Here is a 26,741-nt window from a genome sequence, read left to right as displayed (position 1 = left end):
TCCAGAAGACCTTGTCTTCTGGATCATTTCAAGCTTTTTACACAAAGCAAGCATTCGATTCCTCTGTGCATTTTATTTCCTTTCATGTCTTTCCACCCTCTCAGACGCATCCTTGGAATCAATTTCACTCGGATTTGTTTTAAAGACTAGCAATTGTTATAACTTGATGGGTGTAACATACTGTTTATGTTTTTTATTTTTCCAGCAATATGAATGGCTTATTGGATCACAATATAATCCAATAGAGTTGGCTAAATCTGATTGGGTTGCAATAAGAAAACCTCCACCTTGTGCCATTGATTCTTGGGGCTTAGGTAAGTCTATTTTGCTCCATTTTTACATGGTTGCTTAATTATATCATGCATAATTTTTTTGTTAGGCATGCCTATTGTAATCTTTTCAAGTAGTTGGAACTCTGCCTTTCATTGGGACAATATTGATAGTTTGTATAAGAAAACTAATTGAATGATTTTCTTTTATTAAATCTGATATTGAGTTTATTTTTTATGGAAATTATGAGACCAAAATGAAACCTAGAGGTGGCTGAATAATATATCAATTAATTGCAAATTTAAATGTCGTGCTATTTGTCAAGTCTTGAAACATATTGTGACGTTGAGATTGAGAAGACAACATTTCTCTTACGGTCTGCTCATGTCAATTAATTAATAATAATATTATGCTCCATACGTATTAAGAGAAGAAAGAAGGCAATAAATCTACTAGTATATGAAATTAACTAATTTGGATTGTGCTTAAAGAATTTATAAAACAAATGTATTTATATTTTCATCCACCAGTAATATAATTATTAACTAATTATTATTTCACTACGACATAAAAGATAGATACAATGTATATGATAAGAGACAAAGATACAAATTTGAGTAACTGTTATGATAAGAGACAACTTAAACTATAAAATACTAACCGAACATAATCTAAAAAGTATATTTTTGTCATTAGTTAGAAAATATAAATGACAATATGAGTGTGTGGGAATTCCTCACACATTCATATTGTCCCACTAAACAACCCATATATTTAAAAACTCAATAAGAAAAAGTAGAAGAAAAACAGTTATCCATTTTTTAGCTTCATATATGTTTGAGCTGGACAAATAATTAAAGTTTATTCATGTGGTACATATTTTATTTTAAAGGATTGTTTAAGTACTAGTAGTTAAAGAAGTATGCGTATTTCAAAAAATGCTTATTGGTGTTGTCATGTTAATTAGATTAACATGGATGATCGATCGTGGATGTATCGTCGTCTTATGGATGGTCGCCTTCGTCCTGAATACATTACTGGTGTTAGAAGATTTATCAATTTTGCATTTTCAATTGATAAAAATATATCTGGGGGAAAAATTAGATGTCCTTGTGTGAGGTGCAAAAATCAAAAGTTTTTAAAGGAAGATGATGTTTGTAAACATCTATTGACAAAAGGTTTTTTACCTTGTTATGAAAATTGGACTGTACATGGGGAGCCTTATGTCGCAGAACCAATATTGGCTGGACCTTCATCGATTATAATGAGTCATGATGTGAATGATGTTTGTCTAGAGAATCCATATAGGAATCTGGTTATGGATGCAATGGGGGTTGGTGATGCATTCTATAATGATAATGTGTCTAGTCCTATGGTAGCAGGGGAAATTCCAAATCCGGAGGCAACTAAATTTTTTAAGCTTTTGAAAGCCGCGGAGGAGCCGTTGTGGGATGGGTGTACCAAGCAATCCAAATTATCTGCTTGTGTACAATTGCTTAATATGAAGTCAACTTTAAATTTGACTCAGAATGCCTTCAACAATTTTATTGACTTTACAAAAAGTTGCATGCCTAATGATGAAAATTTGGTTTCAAATTTTTATGATGCCAAGAAATTTATGCGGCCACTTGGACTTGGTTATGAGAAATATGATGTGTGTTCTAATTACTGTATGTTGTACTATGGGGCAGATGCAATGAAAATAAATTGTGATTTTTGTGGAAGTTCACGATACAAACCTAGAAATCCAACTAGTAAAGGTTCCAATAAGGCGGAGAAGCAACTCCGATACTTTCCTCTAACACCAAGGCTTCAGAGACTATTCATGTCTCCATATCATGCCAAAGATATGACATGGCATCATTTTCATAAGTCTGATAATGGGGTTATGGTGCACCCATCTGATGGGGAGGCATGGAAGGAGTTTAATCGTGTCCACTTAAGCTTTGCATCAGATCCGAGAAATATTCGGTTAGGGTTGTGCACTGATGGGTTTTGTCCATTTGACATGTCTTCAAATACATACTCTTGTTGGCCAGTAATTGTGACTGTTTATAATTTGCCTCCGTGGAAGTGCATGACTAGACCATTCATGTTTTTGACAATGATGATTCCTGGGCCAAAGAATCCGGGTAAAAAGCTTGATGTTTTTCTAAGACCTTTGATTGATGAGTTAAAGAATTTGTGGTTTTTTGGTGTTGAAACATATGATGTATACAGAAAGGAAAATTTTCAATTAAGGGCAGCTTTGATGTGGACCATTAGTGACTTTCCAGCATATGGCATGTTATCGGGGTGAAGTACTCATGGAAAATTGTCTTGTCCTTATTGTATGGAGCATAGCAAGGCTTTTAGATTAAAAAATGGGGGGAAAACTACATTTTTTGATTGTCATCGACGATTCCTACCCATGAACCACCCATATAGATTTCAATCTGATAAGTTTTTGAAAGGAGTAATTGAAAGGCTTCCTCCTTTACCTCGTCCATCTGGTTTGGAAATGTTAAACGAAGTGTCCAAGTATACTGAGGGACATAATGGAGGTTCATCATATAATGATAAAATTCCTGGCTTTGGTGTTAAGCACAATTGGGTGAAGAAGAGCATTTTCTGGGAGCTTCCATATTGGCATACAAATTTGATTCGTCATAATCTTGATGTCATGCATATTGAGAAAAATGTCTTTGACAATATTTTTTATACAGTAATGGATTGTCCAAATAGAAGCAAGGACAATTTAAAGGCTAGGTTGGATATTCAATTGTATTGTCAGAAGCCAAATTTACATTTGCAACAAGATATGAGTGGTCGGGTTTACAAACCTAAAGGCACTTATTGTCTACACAAGAAACAACAACAAGAAGTTTTGTCATGGATGAAGGAATTATCATTTCCTGATGGTTATGCTTCAAGCATTTCACGATGTGTGAAAGAGGCACAATGTAAGGTTTCGGGGATGAAGAGCCATGATTGTCATGTCTTCATTCAAAGACTTCTTCCAACCGCTTTCCGACCTTACTTACCTAGGCCACTGTGGGAGGCATTAACTGAACTGTCCGTATTTTTTCGAGATATTTGTTCAACAAATTTAAATGCCCAGCACATGGAGTTAATGCAGATGAATATAATTGAAATAATTTGCAAACTTGAAAGGATTTTTCCTCCATCCTTCTTTGACTCCATGGAACACTTGACGATACATCTACCTTACGAGGCAAAAGTTGGTGGACCAGTTCAATATCGATGGATGTATCCATTTGAACGGTATGTTTTCATACTATGTTAATTTTATTCACTTTTTATTTTTAAAAAATAAACTAATTGACAGAAATGATATAGGTATATGTTTTATTTGAAGAAGAAAGTGACCAATAAAGCTAAAGTTGAGGGTTCCATATGTGAAGCATACTTGATTGATGAAATTATCAATTTCGCATCTCATTATTATGTGAATGGTTTTAAATTTCATACTCAACGTTATGGTCGTTTTAAAAAGACAATGAATAGTGGAGTTTGTGTGAAAGGAAGTTGCTATGATGATAATGAATGTGATTATTATGGAATGCTTAAAGAAGTTGTTCGGCTAAAATACTTGGGGAGTAAGTGCAAGTTATTTATGTTTAAATGTAATTGGTATGATACAAAACGAGGGATTAGAGTGCATCCTTCGAATGGTTTGGTTGAAATCAAGCATACATCTCGACTACACGGAAATGAAGATTTTGTGTTAGCACAACAATGTCAACAAGTCTACTATACATATCCACCTGGTAATAAATCATCTGAATGGTGGACGGTTATTAAGACAACTGCTAGAAGTCGTTACAATGTTGATATGGGTGAATTTATCGAAGATGCCAACAATGTGAGATCATTTGATGTTGATCAATCAGATGAGATTTCTCAATCATGTCGTGTCCTTCCTACTCAAACACTTGATGATCCAAATATACTTGTTGAACCATCTTATTATGAAGAAATCGGGCAACATGAATTGATTCAACTTGACATGAATTGGGGAAACAAAGAAGATGAAGATGAAGATGAAGATGAAGATGAAGAAGCTGATGGTGATGGTGATGGTGATGGTGATGGTGAAGAAGAAGAAGATGATGATGATCAGGATGATTGTTATGGTGGTGATGGTTAAGAATGATGATAATAATGAGTAGCACAAGTTAATTATATTTTGTAGTATATGTAATGAATTATCTTTATTATATGTATGAATGATTTCATATTATTTGACAATATTTAGGCTGTCAATGTTTTTTTTTATTATTTTATTCAAGTGTGGGTTATGCATCACATTACATAAATCATTTTCATTCACCTTTGAAACCATTTATAACCTTTCAAGTATCAATCTTTAAATTGTGATTCTGATGTTATATTTTATTTTGTGATTCGTTTTCTTGCTTACAGATGCTGAAGCGTGAAAGAAAGGGTTCTTCCTACTCAATGTTTTGATTTATAGGACCAAACATCAAGGTAAGCATACTCATAAATTTTGATTTCTGCTTAATTAATTATTTAGATTATTATTTTTATTACTGTTTGTGGTAATTGGCTTTTGAAAATTTAAACTTCATGGCTGAGTTTTGTCAATAAGATTTAACAGTTTATTTTCATTCTAGTTATGGCAGTCTTGGGAAAATATCTGTGAATTTTTTGTTCCTGATAGTTTAACTATGGGCTAATTTATTGTTATGTTGTATATATTGCCATATTCTAAATGTTAGTTATTTTTTCCGGTTTTTAGCATGCCTCGACGAGGATCCATATTAGATTCTAGGAGTGACAGGTCCACTTCAAGGAGTGACAAGTCCACTTCATCCAAGTCATTTCAAACTACATCAAGGCATAATAACAAAGGATCCACATTTCATCAACCTGTGTATCAGAACGCAAATGAGTATTATATACCTACTTTGGGGAGTACACATCCTCCTCAACATGATTATGGGAGGGTTGATGCATATCAATATTGTGAGGGCTTTCGTTTTCAAGATTTGCTTCAAACTCAAGGAGGTTTCTCTCGAGATAACCAACTTGTTTATGGAGGACATAATTTATATGGGAGTTATAGGAGAGTTGAAGGTAATGATAATGATGTGAACATTAGAAATGAAGATGAGGGAGACGGTAGTAATGAGAGAGGTGTATGTGATGAGAGAGATGTATGTGATGAGGATCAAGATGGTGTTCCATCATATCACGGTTCAACATCTTCTCCATACAATTATGATCAAAGTGTTAAAAGGAAGGGTTTTGACACGTCAATAGATCCAATAACAAGAAAAAAAGAGCTTTGTTTGTATGGAACAACAGAGTAAGTTCAAACTTTCAATAACTAACTTATTAAGGTTATATTTTCAAGTATGAAAAAAATTACTTATTATTGTGTAATTATTTGTTTAATATAAGTTTGTTATTATATATTTTCAGGTTCAATAATGCATCGTGTGGTCGTGCAATCGGAGATATTTTGAGGTCCAATTTTAAGGGAGCATGGCACTCTTGAGAAAAAGTAGATCCAATGTGCAGGGATGAACTCTTTAAAGAGTTTAAGGTAAGAACCAACACTAATTGCCATCATATTCTTTTTAATTTTGATCACTTTAATGTAGAATTATGAAAATTATCAACTGAATAGCTATGATTGATTTGTGTTATAATTTGTTCTTATTTCTTGTTTACTCTTTAATATCATTTAATTTCTTTAGTTATTACATCATCTTGCAAATTCTGAACAAGATAACACAATATGATTAATTATTTATATAATTTGAAATTTTGTGCACCCTTTTTACTTGGTATATATATTATTTGGTAGAAAAAATATTCCTTTCCTGAGGAAGATGAGTCGATTGTTCGTAATATTTGGGAAGATAAGGCTAGGATAGCTTTGAATCAACAATTGACCCGAGCTCGCAAGAATGCCATGTCAAAAGAAAACACTACAAATATTATAGATTGTCTTGATAAGGGTCCTGCCTGGATAAACAATGATGACTGGAATCAAATGATCAAAGATGTTTGGTCCACCCCTGAATTTCAAAGGAGATCTGAATCTGCTAGGAGAAATCGATTAACCAAAACAGATGGCAAAATAAGCACTCATTCTGGAGGAACAGTGTCATTTGCATCATATCGAGCTAACATGGTAAGGATTTTTTTTTAATGCTTAAGATAATAAATTAAAATTTGTATATTTCTCTTTTATAATATTTATTAATCTTGAAAGCAAGAGGAAGCTGGTGGAAAAGAACCTCCATGGGATGATGTCTTTACAGCTTTGCATCAAAGTACTAAGCAATCTGGTAGCTTTGTCGACAACAAGTCTAAAAAAGTGGTTGTATGTATTTTTATTTGATTATTTCTTAATATAACTTAAGTATTATTCAACATTCAAATTAATTTATTGTTGCATGTATTTTATTTGTAGGAAAATTATAAAATGGAGATGATTTCAAAGTATGGAACTGATCGGGAAAATCATCCTTCATTTGATGGAGCAGCTTGGTGTGTGGCTTCAGGAGGAGTTACAAAGGGTAGGGTATATGGTGCACCTCGTATGCCAAAATCAAAAGTTAGTACAAGCTCTTCGTCACATTCTTACTCGGTGGAGTCATCATATCCCAGTTCATCGTATCGAGCATTGTAAAAGGAGATAAAGGATAAAGAAGAGGAGATAAAGAAAAAAGATGATTTTATTCTTGAAATGAAACGGCAGATGGATTCCATGAAAGAATATCTTGTGAACAATCTTGGATACCATGGTGGGACATCAAATATTGATCAAGGTATGCCACCACCTTTGACTCCATCAATACCGCCACCTATGGCTCCTCAGATAATGACACCTATGGGTCCTGCATTTCAACCAATTTTTCGACCTACACCTCGACCTTTATATCCTGCTCAATCTTCTGTTGATCCACAATATCATGGTTCGTCTTCGCAACCTGCACCATGATTGTATCTTTTGTTGTTTTTTTTATTGTATTTGAACTTAATTGTATTAATGCAAGTTTAACTAAATTTTTATAATATGAATATTATTTTTATTTTGTTTTTTATTAATGATATAATTATTTTTAATATTAATTAATTTATGTTGGTTATATTTTTAATTTATCCATAAATAATTAAAGAAATAAATTAAAAGTGATTTTAATAAATAAATAAAAATTAATTTAATAAAAAAACAAATGCAATCACCAACGGATTCTCCGTTTTTGATTGCAACTTATGCATGAATCAGCAACGGAGAATCCGTTGCTGATTCACAAAATGAGCAACGGATTTGTCCGTTGCTGATTTGGCAGCAACGGATAATCCGTTGCTAGTTTTGCAACGGATTATCTGTTGCTAAATTTCAGCAACGTATTTTTCATTGCTGCCAAATCAGCAACGGACAAATCCGTTGCAAAAAAATCAGCAACGACAAATCTGCATCTGATTTTTGCCGTTGCTGATTCCGTTGCTAAATTGTTTTAGCAACGGATGTTAGCTTTATTTGCAACGGAATCGTCCATTGCTAATTACTCCATTTTTTAGTAGTGGGTGTTGTTGCCTACGGTGCCATGACTGACACAGGCAACTTCGTGCTTCGAGATCGTGTTTCTGTTAAGCTGTGGGAGAATTTCAAGAATCCTGCTGACACTTTACTGCCTTCACAGGTCTTGGACAGGGGGATGACCCTTTCTTCTCGCCAATCAGAAACCAACTTTTCTAACGGAAGGTTCCAGCTTAAACTTAGAGATGACGGGAATCTTGTGCTAGCAACAATAAACCTGCCTAGAGATTATACTAATGAACCTTATTATAAAAGTGATACCGATGGTGAGTTGGATTCATCGAGTCCTGGCTATCAAGTGGTCTTTAATGAGTCAGGATACCTGTATATATTGAGGGAGAATGACCAAATATTCTCTCTAACACGGATAGTAACTGCCTCCACTGGAGACTTCTATCGCAGAGCAACTCTCAACTTCGATGGAGTTTTCACCCCGTATTATCTGTTGAAGTCTGCAGTATATTAGATATTTTGAAATCTGCAGTATAAGTAGATAACAATTTGCAGAGAATTCTAATAAAGAGAAAGGTGAAGCTAAAAAATAAATAGAGATATAAATTAAGACTGCCTATTTAAAGGCTTACAACCAAATTCAAAATGCTATAAATTCTCAACAAACATGAGAGATTATTGAACTACTACTAATAGCAGAATAATAGCAAAATTCATAACAGAATCTGTTATGAAGATAAAACCAAATACCAAGTCTAACAGCTATCAAATAAAGGCAAATTCTCATAGATTCTAACACTCCTCCTTGAGATTTGCCTTGGATAAACCAAGTTTCATCCTTAGAAATTCCAGCCTTGCTTTAGGAAGTGCTTTAGTCATTATATCAGCAAGTTGTATTTCGGTTGGACAGTAATGAAGCTTTACAAGTAAATTCTTCTCAGCTTCTCTTATGGAGTGAAATTTCACATTGATGTGCTTGGTCCTTCCATGTTGAACCGGATTTTGAGCAATAGCAATGGCAGACTTGTTATCACAATAAAGCTCAGTTGGTGAGCTTTTTCCTTGGCCTAGATCAGCAAGCAATTTGTTCGACCATATTGCTTGATTTGCAGCAGTTGCTAGGGAAATATACTCTGCTTCAGCTGTTGATTGTGCCACCACTTCTTGCTTTTTTGCATTCCAACATATTGCACCTGAACCAATTGTAAAAACATATCCAGAAGTGCTTTTCATATCATCAACACTCCCTACCAGTCACTATCTGCATATCCACTTAATTTTACTCCTCCTGACTTTGAGTACAAGATTCCAAGATCGGCTGTCCCTCTAATATACTTCAGGACCCTCTTGGCAACTCCCATGTGAACATTGCTAGGTGAGCTCATGAATCTTGACAGTAAACCAGCTGGGAACATCAAGTCAGGTCTGGTTGCTGTCAAGTATAGTAGGCTACCTACTAAACTTCTATATGCAGAAGGTTCTTCAAGTTGCTCACCATCATTCTTTGAAATCTTCTCATTTTGTGCCAATGGAGTTGCTACTTCTTTGCACGATTCAAGCTTAAATCTCTTGAGTATATCAACAGCATATTTCTTTTGTGAAACAAAGATACCCGAGCTGCATTGATGTATTTCCATTCCAAGAAAGTAGTTCATAATGCCAAGATCAGACATTTCAAAAACATCATGCATTTCTCTTTTGAATTCTGCCAGCAATTTGACATTGCTACCAGTCACTAGCATGTCATCCACATAGAGTGAAATTACTAGTTGCAGACCATCTTCATCTTGTTTCAAATACAAGGTAGCTTTATTTTCACTTCTCTTGAATCCTAGTTGAATCAGATGAGTATCAATTCTGCTGTACCAAGCCCTTGGTGTTTGCTTCAAGCCATAAAGAGCCTTGTATAGCTTATATACTTTGTGTTCATGGCCAGTAACTATAAAGCCTTCCAGTTGCTGAATATAGATTTCTTCAAGGAGTATCCCATTTAGAAAAGCAGACTTGACATCTAAATGATACACTTTCCATTCCTTTTGACCCGCAAGTGCAAGTAGAAGTCTAATGGTATCATGCCTAGCAATTGGTGCAAAAGTATCACCATAATCCACTCCAGCAATTTGAGCAAAGCCTTTAACAACCAGTCTAGCCTTGTGTCTAAAAATTGAACCATCTGGATTGAATTTGGTTCTGAAAACCCACTTCACACCAATTTCCCTTTTGTTCTGAGGAAGTTCTGTCAATTTCTAGGTTCCATTTCTTTCAATGGAATCAATTTCTGACTTCATAGCATCAATCCAAGCTGGAAATCTAGCAGCTTCAGTGTAGCTTGTAGGCTCAGCATGTACCAGATTACATCTCTCATATACATCAGACAAAGGTCTCACCTTTAGTATTGCTGTATCTGAAGTTCCTTCAATGTCTGGTTGATCTCCAGTTCCTTCTACTGCTGGTTCAAGAGCAGCTGTGGTTGTGCAATCAACTTCCTTTAAGCCCCACTTCCAGTAAGAATTTTCATCAAAATGAACATCTCTGCTAATCTGGACTTTAGCTGCACTCAGATTGTATATTTTGTAACCTTTAGATTCTGTTGCATATCCCACAAAAATTCCTTTTTCAGCTCTTTCATCAAGTTTCCCTCTTCTAGCAGATGGCACATGAAAATAGCACAATGATCCAAACACTTTGAGATGTTTGACAGTAGGCTTAACACCAGACCATGCCTCCAATGGTGTTCTGTCTTGAACAGACTTTGTTGGTAGTCTGTTGAGCAAGTAAACTGACGTGTTTACAGCTTCAGCCCATAGAAACTTTGGTAGCTTCTTTTCAAACAGAATGCACTTTGTCATCTCCATCACAATCCTGTTCTTCCTCTCTGAAACTCCATTCTGTTGTGGTGAGTATGGAACTGTCAGCTGATGCACAATTCCAGCTTCTTGACAAAAACACTGAACTCTTTTGAAGTATACTCTCCTCCATTATCAGTTCTGAGCTTCTTAATTTTCTGACCACATTGAGTTTCCACCATTTTCTTGAAGTTGCTGAACATAGAAAGTGCTTGTGACTTGGTTTTCAGAAAATAAACCCAAGTCATTCTGCTGAAATCATCAATGAAGAGAATAAAATACAGATTATTGCTTAATGAAGCTGTGCTCATTGGTCCACAGATGTCTGAATGGACTAATTCTAGCTTGTGAGTGGCTCCTTTTGATATACTTTGAGGAAATGGTTGTCGATGTTGCTTCCCAAGTTCACAGCTATCACAAGTTTGGTCACTAACATGGATTTCAGGCATATCATCTACCATACCAGCATCATGCATAAACTTTAAAGACTTGAAGTTGAAATGACCATATCTTTTGTGCCACATAATACTCTCATCAACCTTAGCATAAAAGACATGCCCTTCAACTGCATCAAGCTTCAAATAGAAGCTATTACCATCCATTTTGAGTTTTGCTATCTCTAATCCATGTGTATCAGTGATAAAACAAAACCTTTCTTTAAAGGAGACTGCATAACCATTCCTTAGCATTTGTGCAACACTAAGCAGATTTTGATCTAGTTCAGGAATATAAAGAACATTATTGATAATCTTTGTACCTCTTTTGGTGCTGACAGCAATCGTTCCTCTTCCTTTAGCCTGCACAACATCACCATTTCCCAGCTTGACTTTTGGTTGAATTGATTTATCAATGGAAGAAAAAATTGCGAGATGTTTGGTCATGTGACTAGTGCAGCCACTATCAATGAGCCAAATATTCTGTTCATGAGAACTAATAACTTGTGATGCCATAAACAAGTGCTTAGTGTCCTCTTTTTCTTCTTCTGAAACATTTGCTTGCTGGTGAATATGTTGTTGAGATTGTTTCTTCTTTGCTCTGCAATATTTCTCATTGTGACCGAGATTATTGCAGAATGTGCATTTGAAAGAAGGTTTGTCTTTATACCAACAATCCTTCTCAGCATGGTTGGTTCTCTTACAATGAGAGCAAGGTGAGTAATTTTACTTTCTTGAAGACATTTCAGTTTTTCCCTTGGTAAACTTGAAAGGCTTCTTTCGTTGCAAGTTTCTAGAACCCCTTTCCTTGGTGTTTGCTTGGAAAGCTCCTTCAATAGCCTCTTCATCTCTCATTTGGACTCTTTGCTCTTGTACATGAAGTTTGCTGGTTAATTCTGCAATAGTGAGATTGTTCAGATCACAAGACTTTTCTATTGCAGAAATTTTGGCTTCAAACTTCTGTGGTACTGAAACCATGATTTTCTCTACCACCTTATGGTCTGTAAAAGCCTTGCCAAGAAGCCTCATTTGGTTTACAACATCCATTAATCTGCCAGAATAATCTTTGACAGATTCATTATCTTTCATTTTCATCAACTCAAACTCCCTTTTCAATGCAAGAAGTCTAACAGTTTTAACTCTGCTACTTCCCTCAAATTCACCGTGAAGCTTGTCCCATACCTGTTTTGGTGTTTCCAAGTCCATAATTTTGGTAAAGATGTGATCTGCAAGACCAGAATGTAGGCAGGTGATGGCTTTGTCCTTCTTGAGTTTTTCTTTTTCATGTGCCTTCATTTGAGCAATTGTGGGGTTTGCTGTCAATGGTGTTGGATCAGATTCAGACACTACTACATTCCACAAGCCTTGAGATCTTAAATAAAATCTCATCTTGACAGCCCAAATGTGATAGTGTTCACCATTGAACACTGGAATTACAGATGCAGAGTTGCTTGAAGTAGACATAGAATCAGTAGACAAAGTAAATCACTAGTGTTTACACTCACCCTCTCTGTGTTTAGCACTCAACCTTACCGTGTTTAGCACTCAAAAACTTGCCCCGCTTGTAAAAAAAGAGAATTTATCTGACTAAAAAATTGATAAAAAATCCTATAAGTGATTAAAAGGGAAGCTAAAGAAATAGGACATTAAATCGAAAGAGAAGGAAAGAATAAAATCCAAACTAGTTTTAAATGGAAAGGGAGCTAATATTGAAGGGATCCGCCATATAACTAATCATAACCAATAAACAATCAAAGTGTCCGCACTAATGATTCAATTTAATGGTAGCTTTAAGAACTAGATAATTTCATCAAGATTAACATACAATGTCCATTTTGGGCATAAGCCCTCATGGATTTGCTCTTGGGCTATACCCAAAAGGCCTCATACCAATGGAGATATTTATCCATCCTTATATACCCATGATCCTCCCCACTTCTAGCCAATGTGGGACTTTGGTTGTATACCCAACAATCCTCCCCTCGAACAAAGGACCACCGAGCCTCCCCTCAAACCGATCATTCATCCGTCCACTCTCTACCAACCAGGATTCTTCATTCTCTACTTCACCGTGTTGGGGTCAGGACACGTCCATGAAGCATCCGGAGAGCACTACCTGACTTGAGAGTTTTTGCTCTTTCTAGGTCAACTCCTCTTCATCGTGTTGGGATCAGGACACGTCCATGAAGGGAGCACATCGCCTATCCAATAGAGCTGATCCATAGATTACATCGTGATTGGGGGCCCACCACTTTTTGTTCGGCATTCCGAGGATTCATCCATCATGGCTAACTCTGGGGCCTGGCTCTGATACCACTTGTAAGGACTATGGACACCACTTATCTCCACATTGGTATGATATTGTCCATTTTGAGCCTAAGCCCTCATGGATTTGCTCTTGGGCTATACCCAAAAGGCCTCATACCAATGGAGATATTTGTCCATCCTTATATACCCATGATCCTCCCCACTTCTAGCCAATGTGGGACTTTGGTCGTATACCCAACATTATCACCCAAAAGCATCTACAGGTAATGAAAGGTGGACACCAATTTGGTCTCAACCAGATAATATTTGCCAAGCAAGTTTTGTTAGTGCTGGCAGTGGAACCTATGGGTTCAACAACGTCTGCAGGCTGAATTCAGATCGAAGACCAATCTGCGAATGCCCTGGAGGATACTCGTTACTCGATCCAAATGATCAGTATGGAAGTTGCAGACCAAACTACATGCAAAGCTGTGAAGAAGATGAGGTGGCTCCCGTGGAAGATTTGTATGATTTTGAAGAACTTACAAATACAGATTGGCCAACATCTAACTACGCTCTCTTGCAGCCTTTCACTGAAGAAAAGTGCAGACAGTCTTGCTTGAATGATTGTATGTGTGCTGTCGCTATTTTCAGATCTGGTGATATGTGTTGGAAGAAGAAGCTACCACTCTCGAATGGAAGAGTACACACTAATCTTAATGGGAAGGCTCTTCTCAAAGTCAAGAGAAGTAATGTCAATCCACGAAGTCCTTATTCCCCTAAAAACAAAAAAGACAGAGACGGTTTGATCCTGTAGGGATCTGTGTTTTTGGGTTGCTCTGTGTTTGTGAACTTTTTGTTGGTTTGTGCAATTTGAATGGGTTTTTTTTTCATCTACCGCAGGAGAACAAAGAGAATTCCTCAGAAAGACGGTGCTGTCGAAACAAATTTGAGGTGTTTTACTTACCAAGAGCTTGCAGAAGCAACAGAGGGGTTCAAGGAAGAGTTGGGAATGTAAAGCCATTTTAATTAGTTGGCATAATTGATGGGATTTGAGTGGGAGATGAGTTGTAATTGGTGGAGTGTGAGTGGAGGATGAGTTGTTAGGCATATATTCCTCCTAAATTTATGACCATTATACCCTCACTCTTGCCTATAAATAGGCAATGCATTCAAGCCTATATGCACACCAAGATAGAGAAGAGAAGAGGAGAGTGAAGAGAGAGTAATCCCACAAGTGTTTGAGGACTGACAATGGAGGAGAATATACCAGTGATGAATTTGATAACTTCTGTCAACATGAAGGTATCAAAAGGCAGTTCACAACGACATACACTCCACAACAAAATGGAGTGGCAGAGCGGATGAATAGAACTCTATTGGAAAGAACAAGAGCAATGTTGAAGGCTGCAGGTCTAGAAAAGTCATTCTGGGCAGAAGCAGTCAATACCGCCTGTTATGTGATAAATTGATCTCCATCAACTGCAATTGAGCTGAAGACACCGATGGAGATGTGGACTGGAAAACCAGCGGATTATTCTTAATTGCATATATTTGGAAGTCCTGTGTACGTGATGTACAATACACAAGAAGTTAGCAAACTGAATTCAAAATCCAGAAAATGTGTATTCTTGGGATATGCTGATGGAGTGAAGGGGTATCGCTTGTGGGATCCCACTGCCCACAAGGTAGTCATCAGCAGAGATGTCATATTTGCAGAAGGTAAAATGCAAATGGAAGAACATAATAGCATTCTAAAGGAGACTACAGCAGTTCATGTGGAAAATACTCAGAATCATGCTTCTTCTGAAGTTGTACCAGAGCATGAAGAGCAAGAACAAATAGAGACTGAAACTCCTGAAGTTCGGCGGTCGACTCGTGAAAGAAGGCCACCGGCTTGGCACTCAGAATATGTTACTGAGAGTAACATTGCATACTGTCTTCTAACAGAGGATGGAGAGCCTTCAACTTTCCACGAGGCTATCAAAAACACAGATGTATCTATTGGATGACAGCAATGCAAGAGGAGATTGAAGCTTTACACAAGAATAACACTTGGGATCTTGTTCCGCTACCACAAGGAAGAAAGGCCATTGGCAACAAATGGGTTTACAAGATAAAGCGTGATGGCAATGATCAAGTGGAGCGGTATCGTGCAAGATTGATGGTGAAAGGATATGCTCAGAAAGAAAGAATAGACTTCAATGAGATATTTTCTCCGGTGGTACGACTTACTACCATCAGAGTAGTCTTGGCAATGTGTGCTATATTTGATCTTCACTTAGAGCAGTTAGATGTGAAAACTGCATTTCTTCATGGAGAACTTGAAGAAGAAATTTATATGCTCCAACCAGAGGGTTTTGCTGAAACAGGCAAGGAGAACTTGGTTTGCAGGTTGAACAAATCTCTATATGGTCTCAAACAGGCGCCGAGGTGTTGGTACAAGAGATTTGATTCCTTCATAATTAGCCTTGGGTACAACAGACTCAGTTCAGACCATTGTACGTATTACAAGAGGTTTGAAGAAGATTTCATCATTTTGTTGTTGTACGTGGATGACATGTTGGTGATAGGCCCCAACAAAGATCGAGTCCAAGAATTGAAGGCACAATTGGCTAGGGAGTTTGATATGAAGGACTTGGGACCAGCAAACAAGATTCTAGGGATGCAAATTCACCGAGACAGAAGTAAGAGGAAGATTTGGCTTTCTCAGAAGAATTATTTGAAGAAGATCTTGCGATGCTTCAACATGCAAGATTGTAAGCCAATTTCCACCCCACTTCCTGTTAACTTCAAATTATCCTCAAGTATGTCTCCTAGCAATGAAGTAGAGAGGATGGAGATGTCTCGAGTACCGTATGCATCAGCAGTGGGAAGTTTAATGTTTGCCATGATATGTACAAGACCAGACATTGCACAAGCAGTGGGAGCAGCTAGTCGATACATGGCAAATCCTGGTAGAAAGCATTGGAATACTATTAAGAGGATCTTGAGATACATCAAGGGTACCTCAAATGTTGCATTATGTTATGGAGGATCAGAATTTACTGTCAGAGGTTATGTTGACTCAGATTTTACTGGTGACCTTGAGAAAAGAAAATCCACTACATGCTATGTGTTCATAATTGCAGGAGGAGCTGTGAGCTGGGTCTCTAAACTTCAGACTGTTGTAGCATTGTCCACAATAGAAGCTGAGTACATGGCAGCTACACAAGCTTGTAAAGAAGCAATATGGATGAAGAAACTTATGGAGGAGCTCGGGCACAAACAAGAGAAGATTCTTTTGTATTGTGATAGTCAAAGTGCCTTACATATTGCAAGGAATCCAACATTTCATTCAAGAACAAAACACATAGATGTTTAATATCACTTTGTTCGCGAATTGGTGGAAGATGGAAGTGTGGATTTTCAGAAGGTTCATACAAAGGAAAACCCAGCAGATGCTTTGACTAAACCGGTCAACACTGATAAGTATATATGGTGTAGATCCTCTTATGGCCTAGCAGAAACGTAAGCAGCATGAAGATGGCAAGTATAGAAAAGATAGAAGAAGAATCACAGATAATCAAATGTGAAGACTTGATTAAAGCATCAAAGTCTTCAAGTGGGAGAATGTAAAGCCATTTTAATTAGTTGGCATAATTGATGGGATTTGAGTGGGAGATGAGTTGTAATTGGTGGAGTGTGAGTGGAGGATGAGTTGGTATAATCGGTGGAGTATGAGTGGAGGATGAGTTGTTAGGCATATATTCCTCCTAAATTTATGACCATTATACCCTCACTCTTGCCTATAAATAGGCAATGCATTCAAGCCTATATGCACACCAAGATAGAGAAGAGAAGAGGAGAGTGAAGAGAGAGTAATCCCACAAAATTATGAGGTATTTGTGAGAGAGTAAGTGAGGTGTTTTCTCCTAATAATAGAGAGATTCTTAGTTGTTCTCCTATTATTTGAGAGAGGTTGTAATTCCCACATTACTTAGTAAAATCCTTCTATACTTACCTGTGGACGTAACCCAATTGGGCGAACCACGGAAATTCTTGTGTGTCATTTCTCATTTTATCTTATTCCTTGCCTTTTGTCTTGTCGGGTTTGCATGCCAGTATCCTAACAGGGAAGAGGAGCATTTGGAGTAGTTTACAAAGGGGTAGTGCATATAGGGTCTAGCATTGTTGTGGCTGTGAAGAAGCTAAAAAATGTGGCGGAAGATAGTGTGAGGGAATTCAAGACGGAAGTAAATGTGATCGGCCAGACCCATCACAAGAACCTGGTTTGGTTGCTGGGATTCTGTGAAGCAGGAGATCAACGGTTGTTGGTGTATGAGTTCATGAGCAATGGAAGTCTATCGAGTTTTATTTTTCAAGATGCAAAACCTGGTTGGAAGAAAAGAATCCAAATTGCCTTTGGAGTTGCAAGAGGACTTTTGTACTTGCATGAAGAGTGCAGCAATCAGATTATCCATTGTGATATCAAGCCCCAGAATATACTTTTGGATGAATATTACTACGCAAGGATATCTGACTTTGGTTTGGCAAAGCTCTTGTTGCTGGATCAGAGCCAAACCCATACTGCCATCAGAGGGACAAAAGGGTATGTTGCACCTGAATGGTTCAGGAACTTTCCCGTCACTGTGAAGGTGGATGTGTATAGCTATGGTGTACTTCTGCTAGAGATCATTTGTTGCAGAAGAAATGTGGAGAGCAAAGCAACCATAGAAGAACAGGCAATTTTGACAGACTGGGCATATGACTGTTATCGTGAAGGGACATTGGATGCCCTCGTTGGATCTGATACCGGAGCCTTAGATGACATGGAAAAGCTAGAGAGGTTTCTGATGATTGCTTTCTGGTGTATTCAGGAAGATCCATCTCTCCGACCCACCATGAGGAAAGTTACACAGATGCTTGAAGGAGTAGTTGAAGTGCCTGTTCCCCCATGTCAAATTGTAATTTTTCCAAATTTTAGGGACTAAACCGAAATTTTCATAAATCAAGGACCAAAATAAAATTTGGTCATCTTCAACCTCAAGACCAATCTGTCCAGATTTTCCAGCAAGGTAAAAATGAATTTCTTAACCCATAAAAATTAATTTAAACAAATCAACTCACAAATCCTTATTTCTAACAACATACTAATTAATCACCTAACATTAAACCCTTAATAATCATAAATCAATCTTAACAACATAAACTTCTAATCCTTGTAAACCCTAATCTATCTATCTATCTATCTATCTATCTATCTATCTCTCTCTCTCTCTCTCTCTCTCTCTCTAATCCTTCCATAAACAAATCATAATTAAAAGTAACATGAGAGAGAATCACTTACTTGCTACTTCCACTTTTCTTAAACCCAAAACTCAAGATCAAAAACTGAAATCCTTGGTTTGATGAGGAGAGGGTCAAGGCGGCCACAAGACTTAAAAGAGAGAACAATAATTCTCTTGCAACTTTTCCTTATATACCTAGGTTAACTTATGTTGGGTTTGAGCTAACTTGGGCTTGGTTTTGGCCCAAAAGTTTGGGTCTTACAATTATCCATTGTGATATCAAGCCCAGAATATACTTCTGGATGAATATTACTATGCAAGGATATCTGACTTTGGTTTGGCAAAGCTCTTGTTGCTGGATCATAGCCAAACCCATACTGCCATCAGAGGGACAAAAGGGTATGTTGCACCTGAATGGTTCAGGAACTTTCCCGTCACTGTGAAGGTGGATGTGTATAGCTATGGTGTACTTCTGCTAGAGATCATTTGTTGCAGAAGAAATGTGGAGAGCAAAGCAACCATAGAAGAACATGCAATTTTAACAGACTGGGCATATGACTGTTATCGTGAAGGGACATTGGATGCCCTCGTTGGATCTGATACCGGAGCCTTAGATGACATGGAAAAGCTAGAGAGGTTTCTGATGATTGCTTTCTGGTGTATTCAGGAAGATCCATCTCTCCGACCCACCATGAGGAAAGTTACACAGATGCTTGAAGGAGTAGTTGAAGTGCCCCCCCTAAATGTTCCGCCCCTGTAATATATATATAAATCACACTTAATTATATAATTACAGTAATAATATATATATATATATATATTATTAGGTATATATATATATTATTAGGTAATTAAGTGTGGATGAGGTTTTTTATTCTACAAATGTGAGTTTTTTTTACTGTAATTAAGTGTGATTTTTCAATTTGATTTTTTTTAAAATTAATTTACATAGCCCTAATATAAATCCTGTAAATATATAATCATTATTTTGCGCAATAAATTCTGCAGCCGGTCAAAAACAAAAATAAAAATAAAAATCATAAATAAAAATTTTCAACGGAAAGATTGAAGCAGAGCCATCAATTAATTTATTTTTCATCAAACAAAACAAAGTAACTTAAATTTAAAATCTATTTTTATTTTATTTTGAGATGTTTGTTAATAATTTGATGAGGTTTTTTTATATAATTCTATCATTTTTGCTTCATTTTTTTCTTAGATCTGCTAATTTTACCAATTGTTTTTTGAATTCTTGTTATAGTGTTTTTTTAATTAATTAGATATATTTTATTAGTTTGTTTTGATTATACTTTGATTTTTTTATGTTTTGTTTTTAGCAGAATCACCAAAATTATCAATTTTTTCTCACGATATATGTTTTGATTTTAGGTTGAACCATGAACAAAATAAGAAGAATTTGATTTTTTTTTTAAAAAAATATTGATAACTCGCAGCCTAGTGAACCAACTCCAATGTGTAATGTTAAAGTTATGATTGAGCAACTCCAATGCGCCTCAGTTTACAAAGAACCCGCGTTGATTAGTGAGAATAGTTCTTTATTATTTTTTGCTTTATTTCAAAGTTTATTGAAAAAAAATAATGCTTCGTTTTAGCTAATGTTTCTTATATACTTTGTATGTTTATATTTGATAGATATAAAGACCAACAACATTAAATTAATGAATATATTATGAAGATGAAATTAACTTTGTTGCTTTGATTCAATTTGGTATTTCTTCGAACCTTTTACCTTATACAAAATCATTATATGTTTATAGTAAGTTATTTGAATAAAACTAAATTATACATGTTTTTTTATAACGCATGTATAATAAAATAAAATAAATATTATATTTTATTATATTAATTATGGCCCCTCCTAACAAATAATTCTAGCTCCGCCCCTGATTACACAGATGCTTGAAGGAGTAGTTGAAGTGCCTGTTCCCCCATGTCCATGCCTTCTTTACGCAGCAAGTTGAATCAGCTTTGTAGCGTTGCCAGCCCTATTATCTTTCACTAGTAACCTTTTCTTGATTATTGGCTTCTTCACCGGTGTCTTGTCCACCATAAGTTCTTCACTTCAAGATTATTAGTGCTTGTCATTTCTGTTTTTCCTGCTACTACAAAAGGCTGCTCTGTACATAAGTAACGCTGTATTCGATGCATGTCCTAGTTTCCAAGAACTGTGGTTTGATAGTTATAGCTGTTATAGTTTTGCTTTACACTGCTCCTTGCAAGATCATATAAATCTGGTGTGTCATTCTCTTGCATTCTATAAGATCATATTCTTCATACATGCCATAAGTACCTTCCTTAATTATTCATCAGACTTACAAAAAAAGAACGAAGGCAACGTTGTGGTGTGCTTGAGGCTGGTTATAAGATCTTTCGCAGCAGGTTGGATACATATTGTTGTGATGAAGCAATTACTGGGCTCTAATTCTTGCTATTAAGTTCATTGTAGGAGGTTAATTCACTTTAAAGAAACTTAATAATGAATATGTCCAACAATTAGTTACTGCAGACCATGTGAAGCAAGCACTGACTTTTAAGCTGGATGCTGTTGCTGCTGTTTTCAGCATTGTTCAGCATAGAAAGACAGGAAAGTAGCATGCCTAATTGGCCATTAATCTTTCTTCTTTTCAGTGGCCACAACTTCAAAAGCAACATGTCAACATAAATGAAGTGGTTGGCAGAGATAGCAAGTATGATTTTATAATTAGGTTAGTAAGATTCAAATTACCACTTAGTTATTAAAGTTTTTATACCATACTAATTAAATTTCTGGCTGTTTAGTTATTAAGTTCTGATATCGAACCAATTAAATTAAAAATTTAAATTATTAAGTTACATTTTAAAAATAATTTTATATTATTTTCTAGCATCAAATCAATGGTGTCTTTAGATTCTGCAGAATTTATTTTTTCTGCAGTTGTAAGGGGAGGTCACTTTCTTGACGTATGAACTCATTCTAGGCTGGTCTGGTGATCCTCGAACTTGGCAGAATATAAGGTGCTCTCTGTTGAATCAAACACCACTGTATGGATCAAAGTAAGAGATGAACAAAAAACCAGTCTTACGTCCTACTTGGACAATTAAGTTTCCAAAATTATTCCAATATTTTTTTCCAGTAGCTTAAAAGTAAAATGATTCAACATTTCTGCGTATCAACACGCTATACTTTTCATAGACGCTATTCAGATTTTGATAGAAAGTTCTATAGCCATAGATTTATAAGAATAGGCTAGCTCCTTGTAACACGGCAAGATCAGAAATGCCTAGTTTTATGCGATCATACCGAGTCAAGTAATTTCTTTTTTATTTTTGTTGAAACCTGGCCTGTTCTAAGTCAAATCAAATTTTAAAATAGTGCTTTAGCCATCTCAAGTGCATTCCACCTTCTCTTACTATTCTAATCACTACTGTGCATTTAATGCTGACCGACCTGCTTCTGCTGCATGAAAAGTAAGCTTGACAAATTCCAAGTTCTATCAAGCAGGTCCCATTGCAGGTCTATTTTGCCTCTGTGGGTGGCAATGTAGATATGATTTCTGAATTTTGAATCACTGATTTTGTATGTATCAAGGTCACAATCTTTTCATACCGTTCGTAGCACGAGTAATTGCCTTTACTGTCAAAAAATTTCCAAAAATATTTAATCATCGTAAATCAGTTATCATGCAAGAAAAATTAATAATATATTATGAGAGTAAATCTCATCAAATCATTTAGCGGCCAGGAGTTGTAATCATTCTTAATACAACCTAATGATTTAAGTTTCTGACCTTAAATGGTTTTTAAAATATAAAAAATGAGACAAGAAAAGCACAAGCCTTAACAGCTGTAGAAAGGAAGAATCTTCATGGCTAGCTAGCCCAATCAGAATCACAAAAAACTCTTGATTGAAAATCTGAACATTGAAGACCATGTAGACTGTTAGGATCAGTGTTAATTGAGGATTGTGATGAACTTGAAGAATCCATTATATCTTGTTTTTTTTTAAAAAAAAAAACAGAGGAATCATTCTATGGATTGAATACTAGTTAAAACGGTAAATTTTGTATATAACTTGTTAGGATTTTAGAGATTTTTAATTAAAAAAAAAGTTAAAACTATGTAATTGGAGTGGTGAAGAGAAAACGAAGCTTCTAATTAATTTCATTAGTAATATTTATTATAAAATAATATAAATTATATCTTAAATTATTATTAATATCTTAAATTCTTTGGTCAAATTAATTATTTGATGTGATATCAAAATTTTATTAACTAAATTATTATTTTAAATTTTTATTAATTTGCTTTAGCTTTTGAATTTATTCTTTAACAACTGTTACTATGAAATAAGTTATTTTTCTTGAGTTCTACTTTCTCTGAAATTTATTAGAATTTCATGAAAAGGACCGCAATATATAACTTTTTAGGAACCAGTTATTTAACGATATTGAGTACGAAAACACTTCATTTTTGCATTTCTTTCCCCAAGTTCTAGTTGGATTTTCTCCAGAAGACCAGGATTTTAGAGATTTTCAATGAAGAAAATTTGTAGCACACGCAATCCTAAATCAAGAGAAACAGTGAAGCCTTTATAGTTGAAGTGGTCAGAAGAAAAGGGAAGCTCCTGACTAATTCCATTAGTAATGGTGACCATTGAAACAAGCCACTCCGTTTAATATTCCAATGGCGGGCATTAGTAATTGCTCTAAGACTTATTGCTAATAATTGCCCTTTTTTGAATGCTTTACTTTGACTTCATTAATTTATTCATTTGATACGTACGCGGATAGTTGGAGACTCGTATTTTATTCGAACGGCAATTACCCAGCATAAATAGAGAAGAGGGCTTGTGCCCTAAATCATGCAAACAGTATCTTCACATCATGGATTTTCAACTACCATGTTGTTTTATCTTCCTTCTTCTTCTGCTGCTGCCATTTTCTAGCAATGGTCAGGCTCACAGCAACATATCTTTGGGCTTATCTCTCACTGCTGCAAGTGATAACCTTCCTTGGACTTCACCATCTGGGGAATTTGCTTTTGGATTCCAACAAGTTGGTGATGCTGGCTACCTACTTGCCATATGGTTCAACAAAATACCCGAAAGAACCATAGTCTGGTCAGCTAATAGAAATGATCCAGTTCAGGGGGGATCAAGAGTACAACTTACGGAAGATGGTGAGTTGGTTCTAAATGATCAATCAGGCAGACAAATATGGAGTCCAGATTTTGGTGGAAGTGGAGCCGCCTATGCAGCCATGCTTGACACGGGAAACTTCGTGGTAGCAAGCCAAGCTGGTGCCAATTTGTGGCAGAGTTTTGATGACCCAACAGACACACTGTTGCCCACACAAAATCTGAATTTAGGTGCTCAACTAATTGCTCCCTACCTGGAAAAGAATTATTCACATGGAAGATTCATGTTCATTCTACAAAATGACGGGAATCTCTTATTGTACACAACACGTTATCCAACAACTACCTCAAATGTTCCTTATTGGTCTACCCAAAGTTCTATTGGAAGCGGTACTTATAGGGTAGTCTTTAACCAGTCTGGTTATATGTACCTCGCAGCCCAAAATGGCACTATGCTTAATTCGGTATTCTCTAATTCAGTATCAATGCAAGATTTCTACTTGAGGGCTACCATAGACTATGATGGAGTTTTTAGGCAATATGCTTATCCAAAGACTGCTTCCAGTAGCACAAGGTGGCCTATGGCCTGGACGACTTTGCCAAACTTCATACCCTCAAATATCTGCGTGGTAATTAGGGGACCAGTAGGCAGCGGAGCTTGCGGTTTCAACAGTTATTGCATATTAGGAGATGACCAAAGACCGACATGCAAGTGTCCTCCTGGTTACACTTTCTTTGATCCAAATGATGAGAGGAAGGGATGCAAGAAAGACTTTATTTCACAGGATTGTGACCATCCATCGCAAGAAATAGATAACTTTATGATCAGGGATATGCTTAACACAAACTTTCCGTATACTGATTATGATGATTTTCTTTCAGTGGACGAGGATTGGTGCAGACAAGCTTGCTTGAGTGACTGCTATTGTGCTGTTGCCACTTATAACAGTGGACACTGTTGGAAGAAGACAGGCCCTCTCTCGAATGGGGTAACAGATCCAAGTATTGGTGATAAAGCCCTGCTGAAAGTAAGGAAAGGCAACTGGACTGCAGGTTCAAGTGCAAAGAAGAGTGATCGATCAACTTTGATCACAACAGGATCGGTGCTCTTAGGTAGCTCCATCTTTCTAATTGTTCTCTCTCTGCTAGGAATCTACGTGTTCTTTACTCGATGGAACCACCAAAAACAAAAGGTGGTACAGCAACTCCATGTCATGCCAGAAATGAATCTGCAGAATTTTACTTACAATGAGCTGGAAACAGCTACAGGAGGATTCAAGGAAGAACTTGGTAGGGGTGCTTTTGGAATTGTTTACAGAGGGGCACTAGCCAACGAAGACAAACCGCTCATCGCAGTAAAGAAATTAGAAAAGATGGCCGGGGAGGGCGACACAGAATTCAATACAGAAGTGAAAGTTATTGGAAGAACAAATCACAAGAATCTGGTTCAACTTGTTGGATTCTGTAACGAAGGGGAAAATCGCCTTCTGGTCTACGAGTACATGAGCAGTGGCTCCTTGTCGAACTACATATTTGGATATTCAAGGCCTAGTTGGCACCGAAGAATGCAAATTGCTTTCGGTGTAGCCAGAGGGCTCCTTTACCTCCATGAAGAATGCAGCTCCCAGATAATCCATTGTGATATCAAGCCTCAAAATATCCTGCTCGACGAATCTCTTAACGCCAGGATTTCAGATTTCGGACTAGCCAAGCTGTTGAAGACGGACCAAACCAAAACAACGACAGCAATCAGGGGGACGAAAGGGTATGTAGCTCCTGAATGGTTCAAGAACCTGCCTGTCACAACCAAAGTAGATACCTACAGCTTTGGCATTCTCTTGCTGGAGCTAGTTTGCTGCAGAAAGAACTTTGAGATTAATGCGATGCAAGAACATCAGATAGTTCTTGCAGACTGGGCATGTGATTGCCTTAAAGAAGGAAAGTTGAACCTTTTAGTAGAAGAAGATGAAGAGGCAATGGAAGACATGAAAAGGGTAGAGAGGTTTGTGATGGTTGCAATTTGGTGCATCCAGGAAGATCCATCTTTAAGACCTGGAATGAAGAAAGTTGTGCAGATGTTAGAAGGAGGTGTTCAAGTCTCTGTTCCTCCTGATCCTTCTTCATTTATCAGCACAATCTAAATCGTTTTAATATATCCTGTTGCTAAGGCCAATGAATGTTACCTATCTACCTTGAATTGAATAATCTGTAATTCCTATCATTTCAGGCTTCATGTGTTAGACTTCGCACAATAAGGCTTAAAACGCATGCTTTCAATTATTTATTTTTTCTTTTCCATGTTCACGACAAATAAGTAAAATAAAAGATTTAAAATGAATATAAAGGCAAGCCTGTATATAATTATTAGATATTTTTTTCTTAATTTTCTTTTAGGATTTTATATATTAATGCATGTATAAAATTCAGGATGTTAAATATAATTTAATCTTAAAAGGTTTATTTTAATTATTTCCTTTAGATAAATTCAGTAAAAAAAACCTGAAGCACAATCCTAAATCCAACAAGTGAAAACATGATATTATGTGATATCATCTAATATTTTCAAAGAATGATATAAATAAAAAATTTAAAATCTTAACTAATAATTCTTGTTTTTAAATTGAACAATAAATCCTTTTTACGGGTTATTTCTTTCTCAAAGATTTAGTGGAATTTTCTCAAAGAATACCATATATATATAGCAAGCCACTTTTGAAAGGCTTTTTTTCCTCTCCAAGATTTGGTGGAATTTTCTCAAAACAAAATCTAGAATATATAAATTGTTAGGATTTCAGAGGCTTTCGAATTGAATTTATTCTTTAACAACTGTTATCATAAAATAAGTTATTTTTCTCGAGTCCTTTTTTTGTCCTAGATTTATTAGAATTTCGTGAAAAGGACCAGAATATATGACTTTTTAGGAACCAGTTATTTAACGATATTGAGTATGAAAACACTTCATTTTTGCATTTCTTTCTCCAAGTTCTAGTTGGATTTTCTCCGA

General features: G+C 36.2%; 3 protein-coding genes and 1 pseudogene across 3 annotated transcripts; all 4 read left to right on the top strand.

The window, feature by feature from the left end:
- Window positions 1-216: 216 nt before the first annotated feature.
- Window positions 217-8,318, top strand: LOC133702033 (uncharacterized). The gene is made up of 10 exons (XM_062126210.1): window positions 217-314; window positions 4,696-4,761; window positions 5,033-5,602; window positions 5,719-5,784; window positions 5,818-5,842; window positions 6,107-6,436; window positions 6,518-6,628; window positions 6,719-6,895; window positions 7,007-7,223; window positions 7,837-8,318. The coding sequence occupies exons 3-10, from the start codon at window positions 5,034-5,036 to the stop codon at window positions 8,316-8,318; spliced, it is 1,977 nt and encodes a 658-aa protein (XP_061982194.1). The 5' UTR covers window positions 217-314; window positions 4,696-4,761; window position 5,033.
- Window positions 1,244-2,569, top strand: LOC133702034 (uncharacterized). The gene has a single exon (XM_062126211.1). The coding sequence runs from the start codon at window positions 1,244-1,246 to the stop codon at window positions 2,567-2,569; it is 1,326 nt and encodes a 441-aa protein (XP_061982195.1).
- A 4,711-nt stretch (window positions 8,319-13,029) lies between the features above and the next one.
- LOC133702032 (G-type lectin S-receptor-like serine/threonine-protein kinase LECRK2) lies at window positions 13,030-19,361 on the top strand (annotated as a pseudogene).
- A 4,111-nt stretch (window positions 19,362-23,472) lies between these two features.
- LOC133700325 (G-type lectin S-receptor-like serine/threonine-protein kinase LECRK3) lies at window positions 23,473-25,958 on the top strand. The gene has a single exon (XM_062123819.1). It carries the CDS (start codon window positions 23,485-23,487, stop codon window positions 25,876-25,878), a length of 2,394 nt encoding a protein of 797 aa, XP_061979803.1. The 5' UTR covers window positions 23,473-23,484; the 3' UTR covers window positions 25,879-25,958.
- Window positions 25,959-26,741: the final 783 nt, after the last annotated feature.

Source organism: Populus nigra, chromosome 8 (genome assembly GCF_951802175.1).
Source record: "Populus nigra chromosome 8, ddPopNigr1.1, whole genome shotgun sequence".
Lineage (NCBI taxonomy): Eukaryota > Viridiplantae > Streptophyta > Magnoliopsida > Malpighiales > Salicaceae > Populus > Populus nigra.
Note: the sequence above shows the minus strand (reverse complement) of the source record. Positions and strands in the feature narration are given on the sequence as shown.

Bases quoted from the DNA above. Each gene is read 5' to 3' on its own strand.
- LOC133702034 (XM_062126211.1), top strand. From the start codon at position 1,244: ATGGATGATCGATCGTGGATGTATCGTCGTCTTATGGATGGTCGCCTT.
- LOC133700325 (XM_062123819.1), top strand. From the start codon at position 23,485: ATGGATTTTCAACTACCATGTTGTTTTATCTTCCTTCTTCTTCTGCTG.
- LOC133702033 (XM_062126210.1), top strand. From the start codon at position 5,034: ATGCCTCGACGAGGATCCATATTAGATTCTAGGAGTGACAGGTCCACT. The intron at 6,437-6,517 runs GTAAGGATTTTT...TAATCTTGAAAG, and splicing joins CATCATATCGAGCTAACATG to CAAGAGGAAGCTGGTGGAAA. The intron at 6,896-7,006 runs GTGGAGTCATCA...ATGAAACGGCAG, and splicing joins CTTCGTCACATTCTTACTCG to ATGGATTCCATGAAAGAATA.